Source organism: Cucumis sativus, chromosome 5, assembly GCF_000004075.3.
Source record: "Cucumis sativus cultivar 9930 chromosome 5, Cucumber_9930_V3, whole genome shotgun sequence".
NCBI classification, from domain to species: Eukaryota; Viridiplantae; Streptophyta; class Magnoliopsida; order Cucurbitales; family Cucurbitaceae; genus Cucumis; species Cucumis sativus.
In genome coordinates, this window is record NC_026659.2 from 6,186,972 (window position 1) to 6,199,391 (window position 12,420).

Genomic DNA, 12,420 nt, shown 5'->3' on the forward strand with positions numbered 1-12,420 from the left:
AAAAATCAAAATGTTTACTATATATATAATCCATGGCTTTTGAATTGAATAATAATTGTACACAATATCAAAGAAGATTATATGGATCTAAGACCCAAAGTTATTTTCATTCTAATTACTTGATGTGAAGTTGACCAAATTAATCAAATTCACAAAAGGGGAAGAAGATGGTAACAAATTCATGAATACAAACATTAAATTTACCATAAATCTATCGGCTCAAACCATTTCAAGATTGTTCGACGGATCAATACAGAGAGATACACGGCAAAGCGGGCAGCTCGAGTGCGATCGGAGCCACCGGTCCACGCACTCGGAATGGTAACAATGACGGCATGGCGGCAGAATCTTCACCTTCTCCCCGTCTTCAAACACGCCCAAGCAAATGGAGCACTCCCCTGCATCGTTTGCGGCAGCGCCAGGCGCATCCTCTTTCGCAGCCGGAGGCTTGTACAGAGTGATCGGAAGGGAGATAATAGTGGTGGCGCCGAGGCCCTGCTGCGGCGGCGAACTGGGCAGCCGGTGGACGGGAAGAGGGGCGGAGAAGGTGGTGAGCTGGTGGAATCGGCAGACCCAACGGGCGTAAAGGAAAATAAAAGTTACGAGAAGGATGACGGCGAATAAAACGGCGACAAAGAAGAAGGTCCGGCCGCGGATTTGGAAGAGACGATCGTCGAGCTCGGTGAAGTGCCAGGGGACGGAGGGAGGGACTTGAGATGTGGCCATTTGGAGGTGGTGCTCATGAAAGGGAGGGTAGGGAGAGAATTGGGTGGGTGGGGAACGGGTGGTCGGAGAGTGGCGGCAGCAACGGAGGAAAGAGGAAAGAGGAAAGGGGGAAAGGTTTTGGGGTTTTGGAAACAGTGTTGGATTTTTATTTTAAATTTTAAATTTTGGGAGTAAAATAATTAAGTTTAGATATTTATGTTTTAGTCGATAAAGATAGTTATGACGTCCGTACAGATATTATTCTAAATATTTTTACATTCTCACTCATGCTAAGAGCGCGTGGAATACACGGGATCCATCTCTGCCTCTCATCCATTTGAAACATTGCATTTTGAAGCGCGTGGGGATTATGATAGTGATATTTCTGTCCTTTTCATTTTTCATTCTTATCTTAGGCGAGGAAATTTCATTCAGATGAATTAATTTTATTACCTTATGTGGAACCACCCACTTTATTTATAAAGTTTTATCTTTTTTTTTTTTTTTAATTTCTCATCTCTTTTTTTCTTTTTTTTCTTCACATTGCATCATTTTTCATATTTCATCTTCCCACGATAATATAGAAGGGAAGAACGATGAAGTCATTTAAATGGGTACACTTCACTTTTCTCTTAAATAACTAGCCAGTTCTTTAATTTGTAATTTACTTATAGAATTTAATTAATTAGTATCCATGTATTATTAATCATCCACTTCTATGCATTCATTAATACATTCACACACATTTTTCTTCTAGTTTACATCCTAACCAAAAACCCTCACTTTTCTAGAATTAAAGTTTTTTATTCAATTTTTTGAAACATAAATAAAGTAAAGTTTGGTCCATTACTATACTTTTATAAATAGTTTCCAAAAAGTAGCGAGAACAATAACACCACCATATGTTGTACCCTAATACAAAATGGAAATGATCAAAAAAAAAAAATTATATATATATTATGACTGTTACCTTGTTAAATCTTAAGCTTTGATGAATAGTGTTCCGTACGATAAGACCAATCACAAACAATCAAATCCATCCAAAACTTGAGTGCTCCAAGGTCACAAATCCACAAATGGGTCAAAGGGTATATGAAGAAATTTCCACACTCAAAATTAGTCAACGTGGGAATGCAACTTGGAAATAAAACAATAATATATTTTTCTTTTACAAATTTTTCATCCAATAAAGTTCATTAGACAACTCTATAAAAAGTAGTGTTCTCTTTGTTTGTGGGGTTCATAAATTTAGACTTCTTGGAGTCTCATCGCATGATAATCTACATCAACACAAGTTCAACTCTAGGAAACACGTTTCTCCGAAAGCCTATGCGAATAAGTAGATTAGTTTACACCACCCATATTTATTTATACATTTTCACTTGATTATTCAATTTACAAATTAGTTTTAAAATCACTATATTTTTTACTTCAAATATGGAGTAATGAAGATAAAATAAGACATTACTTTTTAAAAAATATTAAAGAATATTTTCAATCCAAAATTTGAAATTTGACCACAGTTTTCTAAACGAGTGTTGCGGGGTGCCAACATTTTCTTCGTATACAAATGACTTTCTAGCTCACAACTCTATTTTTCACATACAATTTTTTTATTTTATGATTTCACTTTTAAAAAAGTTAGAGGTGACTATCCTTTTTTGTTTTATTTTTTTAAATTAACTTGAGGACGTCGATCCCTTTGCATCATTCTTAACACTGTTGGCTTTTTGGCCCTTAATCTCAAATTAATTTATTTTAATTATTCAATTAATTTATGTTTTGATGATAACAAATCTGATTTTTTTTATTGACAATTTTATTAATTTGAATAGACCATATCGTAGAGCTTGGAAAAATGATTCTAACGCCTCTTGAATCACCCAAATCGAAGTTCAAATGAAGAAAATATTGCTAAAAGAAGCTTAACGAAAAAATACCCGAGATGGTGACGTGGCGACCAAGCATTCAATTTGAACCAATTAGAGAAAGCCACTTGGAGCAATGAAGGAGTAACAAATGTGGCTTTTTGTTATGTTTTATTGGCTTTTATAAAGAAAATGAATTTAAAAGAAAAATGATTTTAATATTATTATTATTTCTTGTGTCTAACGGCTAGTTTTTTTAAAAGAGGGTGAAGTTGCTTTATTGATTTCTTTTTAAACAAAATATTTTGAAAAGACATATTATTATATTATTATTTGTATTGTGTCTAACGGCTAATTAAGTTTAAATCTCAACCATTCATTTTTCTTTTACTTATATCTAATGACCCAAATGATTTTGAATTTATCTTTCCTCTCTTTTTAAATACTTCACATTTACACAAGATCACAACATTTTTACAATCCTCAAGCAAAAAGCCAACATTGTTATTCTCTCTAAAGCTTCCAATTTTTATTCTTTTCATCTTATTCTTGAGAGCTTCTTATTGTATTGTGAGGATTAAATTTGTGAGCTTCAAATTGTATACTCACTCTTTTAGAGAGTTTTCTTTTGTGTGATTTAAAAATTTCAACATATTGTAACGGTTGGATCCTAACCCGTGGAAAGGATCGGGTTTGCTCTTGAACCCGAAAAAGGAGCAAGAATCGGTTCGGCTCAAATCCGTGGAAAGAGTCCAAAGAAGATTTTCAATCAAAATCCCAAGGGGTGCTTGGGAAAGTGGATGTAGGTTGAGTTTAACCGAACCACTATAAAATTACGGTGTCTTCTTCTCTAACTCTTTTCTAATTATTTTTTAATTTAATTTTAGTTACATATTCTTATTGGTTGAGTTTGATTGCATACTTCCATTCATATCTTTTTATCAATCTTGTTATTTAACAAAGTTTACAAAGTTCTTTATTTAAATTTTAGAAAATATCTAATTAGTTGATTTTACTTTTTATTTGTCAAAAAGTTTATTTAAACCCTATTCACCCCCCTCTAGGGTTGCCATACCGATCCAACAAACACATGGCAATAACCGTGTTAAAAGAAATTAGGATTTATTAGATTTATTCTTATTTAATATTTTCCATATTTTTATGTTTAAAGTATCTTGGCCTCTATTTATTCACCAATGTAATTAGGTTATTATGTACCCATATGATTTATTCAATATATTATATAAAATTATCAAACCAAAAATAAATCCATGAAAGTTTATGTTCAAACTAACAATATCATATAATTATGAAGATATTTGTAGGGTTATTGTTATCAATGACATTTGATTTTACGTGTTTCAGTGTAATTCAAATTCAAATTGAATATAGAGTTTAAGGGTCGTTTGGATTGATTTAAAAAAACTTATATAATTTTTTTATAAAGATAATTTGTAATAGAACTTTTAAGAAGAATAATAATACAAAAAAACTACTTACACATTATGACAAAAAGCTATTTGTAAAGAACAAAAATCTACTATACTTTGATTTTGCCATAAAAAGTAAGGGTTTATTTGATAATGATCTTGTTTCTTTTTTGTTTTTTTTTTTTTGTTTCTGTATCTAATGTTTTAAGAAATGAAGGCATTTGATAATGTTCTCTGTTTGTCGTTCTCAAAATAATTAAAAACATTCCTAAAAAGTTAAGGAATTTATGGAAGAAAAAAAAAAAGTTTCTCATGTTTGCGTTTCTCTTCATTCTCATATTTTCTCTCATTGCTTCTCCATCAACTCTTCTATTTTTCCAAAAAATTCCACCGGCTTGGTCTTCTTTTGTTTCTCTTTCGAAAAAGTTTCTCTCTTCTTCGTCTTTGTGGCTTGTCCGTCTTCTCTCTTCTCCAGTGTTTCTCTTCGTTCTTCGACTACATTCTCTGGTTAGGGCTTCATTCTCTGGCGAGAACTTATACAAATTACAAAATATCGCTAAAGTCCAAAAATGATTTATTGTTGGTAAATATCGTTAAAGTTAGTGATGTAGATTTTAGAGAAATAAGTGGTTAACTATACTATCGACATATATTTTGTTTAATGTTTAATTGTATCAGATGTAAGTCGACACATATATTTAATGTAGGACATTATTAAGAAAACAAAAAATAAGAAACAGTTATCAAACATGTTTTTTGTTTTTGTTTCTACTTTTCAAGAAACAATAATAGAAATAGTTATGAAGATCTCTGCTTTTTGTTCTAAACAAAAAGAAGAGACGGAGAAAAAAAACATAAAACAAAAAATAAAAAACAAGAAACATGAACGTTACCAAACGAACCCTAAATGATTTGTACACTTTATCACTTTTCACCATTTTCATTTAAAATACAACTCAAAAACTATTTGTAGCTAAATGCTCTAATTTGTTTTTAAATGATTTAATTATGTATCTTAGAGACAACCTAATTTTTTTTAAATGATTACATTATTTATTTTAAACACAACCTAAATTCATCACAAAATTTTGAACCACAATTATAATTGTGTTTTAGGTTTGCTTTGGTTTACTATTTCATTTGTAGTAGTAATATAGGACAATTTTTTTGACAATACGAGATCGAACTTCTAAGATATACCTATTATAGTATAAAATTTATGTTAATTGAGTCATGCATATCGTAAAATTAAAATATTTTAGAATATAAATATTTAAAAATTTAAAAACTAAATTGTCTTTTAATCAAATGTGGAGACGATCAAATACGGATAATTAGATGGTATACTTTCTTCATTTCTAGTATTTGGCACTTTAAACATAGTACTAAGACTTGATCCTTATATTCTGTATATATAAATACAAAATTTTATGGAGGGGAGGAAAAAAGTATCTTCCCCTTTCTTTGGTCAGGGCTCGTGAATGATGATAAATTTTGCGAACGAAAGACTTCTTGGTCACTAACTTTTAGTTAAATCTTAAGTCTAATTAGAATAATATTTTTTATTTAAAACTATCATATTTATTTGTATAATCACTTATGTTATCATGGTGGATTGAAGAGGTATAATCGAATTATATTTCTTGAATGGATGAATCAAATGATAGTTCTGAATGTCGAATGAGCTTAATTCAAATGACAACTTGAAATGGTGTTTTAGCGTAGTAGGGAAGACAAATATAATATAACTTTGGATAAAAAATGGATGCATGTATTTATATATAAAAAGTGGGTTCCAAATTGGAAGGAAGCTAAAGGCTTCATTATTTTCAAAACTTGATTGCTTTGTGAGAAGAGAAAAGTGATTCTGAGGCCCAAAGCTTCGTCGGCTTCCACACACCCATTATTGGGCTGCTTCCAAATCAACTATTAGGATTTTCTATATATATATTTAGTACAATTATAACTATTAATTATATATGATTTTCAAAATTAAATATAAACTATTTCTTTGTTTACAATTTTAATTATATTCAAAACTACAAATCTCTTCTGATATAGAAATAATTTATTAATTAAATATAACCATATAATAAATCATCAATATTATTTTCATCACCACATAAAAGATCATCAATTTTAATTCGGTGTCGACAACAAGTTTTTCATCAATTTCGGTAGTTTCTTCAATCAATTTTGGTGTCTTTAAGGAAGCCTGATTTCATCGTCGATAAATCCCAATTGTATATATTTTGTTCTTCACCAGTTTCGATTTCGTCCATTAATTTATCAGTTTATTTCATCCTTTCTTTCTCGTCAAACTTCTGGTTAGTTGTCTTCCTCAATTTCTCATAATTTTTGTCACTCCATTACATCGTAGTTTAGTTTTAACTTTTTGATTCTGTAATATTGCTTACGAATATATACCACTTCATATATACAATACAAGACATATATAGTGACTTACAGTAACCGAAAATATTTTCACTTCATTCATGTTATTTGTTTTTTTTGTCTGTCATATAGTAATATTATGTTGTTACTCATGTAAACATTTATATCTTAAATATGTTGTATACTACATATTCCTTAATAATTAGTATTTAAAATATATATCTATAATAAATACTACTAAAATAGTAAAATACACATTCTCAATGTAACTATAATATGCGGTGAGAATATCATACATAAATATTCTCACTTCATATTATATACCTTCCATTTGTCATGTACTTTTTTAAATGAATAATATATATTATTATATACCTGTAAAGTATAATATGTTTGTTATGTGATCTAGTATATATATATATCACTTTTTATTTACAACACAAATATTTAGTGACATATAGTTCTAATATATTTTCGCAAGATGGCCAAAATTGTAATTTATTTTTATGGTTTTTTCAATGAATTGAACAGTTACTTTTGTTTTATTGTGTCTGAAATAATAGTTAATGAACATATGTGCTATAAAGAATTGTACAATATCCTTATTTCCAAGTTATACAATTTTATTGATATATACCTTTGCCTAGGCCCTATAGAATTTCTTAAGAAGGATTTGACTATAACGAATGATAACGATGTTAATTAAATGAGTTTACCATATAATAATATTGAATGTTGAGTAACATATTGTCCTTATTGTTCATTTTGTTGATCTTTTAGCGATTTCTTTGGGTTCATCGTCTTCAAATTTATTTCAAACTGAAATCCATTCAGATGAGGGTTGTTTTTTTAAAAAACATATATATGTCTAAGATAGATTCCAACATTGCACTAAAAAACTACGACATTTTTTCAATCAAATCTTTGTTGAAATAGTCCGTGTAAGCTATTGCTATTAGAGAAAATTTTCAATACGTTACAATGAAATCAAACAAGGAAATCATGATTTTGCAGTGCGTAAATTGAAGATTGCAAATAGTCATTGCATGCTTCTTCGTGTTGTCGTAGGGATAGGACATTATGGGTTCTTACTAGGTTCCATGTTGAACATACATGTTCAGTAGATGTTCCACTAATCGATCATAGACAAGCTCCCTTTACGGTAATCAAGGACTTAATAAATAACAAAATAAGTTTAGTCGGTTATGAATTGTCCACTTTAGCCCAAAAATATAGTTCATTACGTTCGTGTTGAACATGGTTTAAGGATATCTTATCAAAAAGCATGACGTGCATGTGAGGCTGCGTTGAATGAGATTGGAGGAACTCTGGAGGACTTCAACAAGATGATACCCAAATTTGCTTACATGTTGCACCATAACAACCCAGATATTGATAATATACGTCATTATATATGTAATTTATTTTAATTAAAAATCCATACTATTAGTGTTCATATCTTTCTTGTTCATAGGTTTTATTGTTGAATACAAAATTGATGTTGACGGTAGATTTATATACTTCTTCATGACATTTTCTGCTTCTATTTGTGTTTGCAACATTGTCGTCCAGTAATTTCTATCGATGAAACAAGTCTCAAGAATAAGTACGATGATACTCTTTTATCTGTTAAACACTTGAGGCCAATGATTAGATATTTTTCTAGTGTTTTGCAGCCAATTGAAGAGAATTATAGGTGGGAGAAATGACGTTGTAATAGTAATCTGACAGGCATAAAAGTATGTGTAAAGTCATAGAGGTAGTATTTTCCAACGTTCTACATTGCATGTGCCTTGTTCATTTCCTTATAAACCTGAAGTTGAAGTATAAAAGAATAGTCGATACCGTATTTTATGCATGTGAAAATACTTATAATATTGTAGACTTTAAACACGAGATACATTTGTTGGATTCTTCTACCCCTTGTATACATGAGGAGCTTTAATTCATTGGTTTTTCTAGATGGTCTCGTGCGTACTTCCCTACGTAGGAGATATAATGTCATGACCACTAATATATATAGAATTTGAATTCTGCAATATTTAAATTAATTATGTGAATACTTTGACTTATAAACATTTCCATCATGCCCATTTTAAATTTCATTAATAATTATTATTACTCTTTGAATTCAATGAGGCAAATTAAATAATAATTGAAGAAATTAAATAATTAGACTCTAAAATTACTATTGTTGTGAAAATGGAAAAGACATGTGATTGGTAAAACATGAAACAAAATACAATAACTATTCATTATCTAAAACACCTCTTAAATACTAAAAAATGTATCATTTGAAGGAAGAGAGAAAAAGGGGTAAATAGTGTATGTATGATATAATATAATGTGTATTCTTATCTCCAAAATTAAAATCCCACATCTCAATATATAAGATTGGTTTTAAAAGAGCTTTGGAGGCCCTACTCTCTATGTTGACCTCTTTGTTGCTTTCTTATCAAACCCCTTCTTCCTCCTGCAATCTATCTTCTCTTTCTCCTTCCTCCTACAATCTATCTTCTCTCCCTAAAACCATTTTTTCTTTTCAAAAATTCTCCCTCCTCTACTACCATTTTTTAAATATGATATATATGTCGAGGCTCCTTTGGAACCCTTTCGAAAGTTTAGAAAAAAGATTTACCCCAAATACAAAGTTGGGGGACATTTTTTTATATAGATTAACCTTTTCTATTCATACAAAATCTATCCAATCAAAACCCATAATTAGATAAGGAATAAAATAAGGATCCTATAAATATGACAAGGAGAGGTGTGCATTAGACAAGTAAACTCTAGACTTTAAGTTAGACTAATTTGAGCATTTGATTTTCCTAGCTTAGATATCAGAGTGTATGTTGCTTAACTTTCTTTGTTGTAATATAAGTTTATTATCATGGACAATCTTCATCAAAAACCTTTTATCTTCTTATGATATTATTATTTTTTGAAACCCTCTTGTCAATTTACCTTTAATATTTTCATCTTTAAATTCATTTGCTTCTTTCTGTAATATAATTTTAAAAGCTGCTTTTGCCTCTTTGGGCCTCTCTTGTCTCTCTCTTGGAGGTCATAGAAAGAGAAAGAGGTTAATGGTATTTTAATTTTTTTTAAAAAAAATATAAGAGAGGGAGGTGGGGGAAATGACAAATTAAGGCATCTATTAGTAATGTCAAGGGTCTTAATCAAAGCATTGAATTGTAATTAATAGAGAATTTTATTGATTTGATTTAGAGATTATTATATGTACACATCCAAAATCCCTTTCTTAAATCATGCTTTAATTTCATTACCCACACCATAAAAATATTGCACTTCATTTCTCACTTTAAATTCCATCTTATATTACTATTATTTTTTCCCCTAAAGATATAAAGTTGCCCAAATCTTTGAAAATTAAGAAAAAAGAGGAAAAAATAGCATAGAAACAAGCTTGGGAATTTCAATTTGAGTTGATAGTCTTCACTATTTAATTCAACTAAATTATTCTCCTTTTTTCTATTTGTAAGTTCATTGCTTGGGTAATTATATAGTAATTTAAATAGATAGAATTTTGATTTTTCAAACTTTTAAGAGGACTTTCATTTTTAAGAAAATATTTAGTAGATTAATTTGAATTTTTTAATCTAAAAATTGTATTTTCACTTATTAAACATGTCTAAAAATTGATAGTCTAAAATAGCTTAACTAATATCTATATATTTTATCAAAAATAGCTTAACTAATATCTATATATTTTATCCTTAAATTGATTGTCTAAAATAGCTTAACTCATATCTATATATATTTTTAGGGCAAGAGGTTTATTCAAATCTTCTCACCCTCAACCCTTTACATTTAAAATAAATTTAATTTATTTCTAAAACTTTTGATTTTGTCAAGAATGTAATTTGACATCATGCTATAATTAGATTTAACATCTAGTTTTAAATGGGGATTTTATTTCTTGAATTTTGATGAGTTGTTTGTATTTGATTGCTGAATTTTAAGGTTTGAATTTGAGGACAACGCAATTATATGTTTTACCGTAGTAATTTTGGACTTGGTTGACACAAATTTAGCAATGATTTTCACAGTAAAGTTTTCTAAAAAGTCGAATAACCACAGGAGAAAAGTTTGAATTTAGGAATAGAAAACAAAAAAAAAAAGTATATTAAAGCATAAAAATTAGAAACATGTTTATCATTATCGAACTAAACTCGTTTAAAAGATAGTCTAAATCAAAATTTACAATAATATACAATATAATATATTATATTTTTTTATTGATTATTTAAATAATTTAATTATAAAATTAAGATACACTTGAACTCGCCCTTAAAAAAATAACCCTAAACTTTTAAAGTTTAAAAATAATTATTAATTTTGAATGATAATTGTTAAGTTTCATTTAAAAAATATGGTTAGGGGATTAAAAAGATTTTAAAATACATTTAAAGTTAAGGAAAAATAAAAAAATACCCTCATCAATCGTGAAAGTTTGATACAAAATGAGAGGTATTAATTTTGATAATGAATAGAAGTTTGATTGGGAAAAAAACAAAAGTAAGACTGAAATCAAATAATTTATGAGTAAGAAAGAGATAAATTAGATTCGAATTACATCATGTGGTGTTATGGTGTAAAAGTTGGATAGATTTGTTTAATTATGGTTTTCTTAAAATAATAATTAATAATATTAAATAATAAAACAAAGCTTTGAGGAATCCTTTTAATTGTGATTTTTAATGAAGATGAATAGGTGACAAAAGGAATCAATGATGATGAAGAAGATCACCATTCCATTTTTCAAGTGCTCATCGTATATATATGGCTTACCATCTCAAATTTAATCTTCATTTTTTAAAACATAAATTATATTTTTAAATAAATTCAAATATAATTATTTTAGTTGGCTTTAACTAATTAAACCAAATTTGCACCTCTAACTTTTGTTCAATAGTTTACTTTAACCCATCTATAATTTTATTATATGCAAGAATATATACATATAAGTGTATACCAAAACCTTAGACCTACTAATATATATATACATGTGTGTGTGTGATATTGTTGTTGGGACATGATGATATGCCACATGGGTTGTTATACAAACATTATTCAAATTAATATATTACTCTCTCCATTCCAACTAAGTATTTAAGTTGAAGAAGCAAGGTCCATGAATTTGTGGAAACATAGATATCTATCTCAACCACTTTAGATTACATTCATCATCACTTCTTATTTGACATCAATATTAATGTCCATCTATGAATGTTTTTCTTTTTATTGACCTGAAATAATAATGTTTCACAAAGTCAATAATTACAAATTATTGTGGTTCTTATGATTCACATATCTTATTGTATCTATTAGCTAAAAGAAAATAAAAAAAAGTTTGATGCATGATTAGAGTGAAAAATTATCAATAAAGAAAAAAGAAAGAAAAAAAAAGAAGGAAAAATCAACATCTACATATAGGAACAATTACAATGATAAACTTTGAAAGGACAATGAAGAGATATGGTAAAGTGAAGATTATGTTTGTTGATTATGTATGGTTTATGTCTTCAGAGTTACTATTTTGGATGAAATTTATGGTCCACCTCATTGATATCAAATGATTATCATCAATTCTTTTTATCATCATTATAAACTAAGGTTGAAAAAGATGAAACCACAAATTTAATTTCCAGCAAAAGTTAGACAAATAATCATTAACTACATTAAAAAAATTGTAAATGTAGTAAAAAAAGAATTGGTTGTTATGATTAATGGTCAAAACACAAATAATCATAAATAAACAAAATATTGTAAATGTAACAAAATGATATAGTTTTCTAAAAAAAAAAAAAAAGTCAAATCTCAACCCACAGAAATCATCCCTAAAATAAGAAAATAATATCTCATTTGAAACCTTTAGGACGATATTAGCTAGAGCACGTATGCATGCACCACCAAATTTTGCTCCGACAAGATATATATGCTAATTAAAGGACGTGATATCAAACGATGCGTTGGAAATGCAATCATAGTCCTACGTTAAC

The 12,420-nt window shown here is 28.7% G+C and overlaps 1 protein-coding gene across 1 annotated transcript; it reads right to left on the reverse strand.

Moving 5' to 3' along the window:
* Nucleotides 1–880, reverse strand: LOC101207434 (RING-H2 finger protein ATL66). Its single transcript, XM_031885171.1, has one exon. It carries the CDS (start codon nt 724–726, stop codon nt 220–222), a length of 507 nt encoding a protein of 168 aa, XP_031741031.1. The 5' UTR covers nt 727–880; the 3' UTR covers nt 1–219.
* Nucleotides 881–12,420: the final 11,540 nt, after the last annotated feature.

Excerpts from the sequence above, each read along its gene's own strand:
- LOC101207434 (XM_031885171.1), bottom strand. The coding sequence starts at position 726 with ATGGCCACATCTCAAGTCCCTCCCTCCGTCCCCTGGCACTTCACCGAG.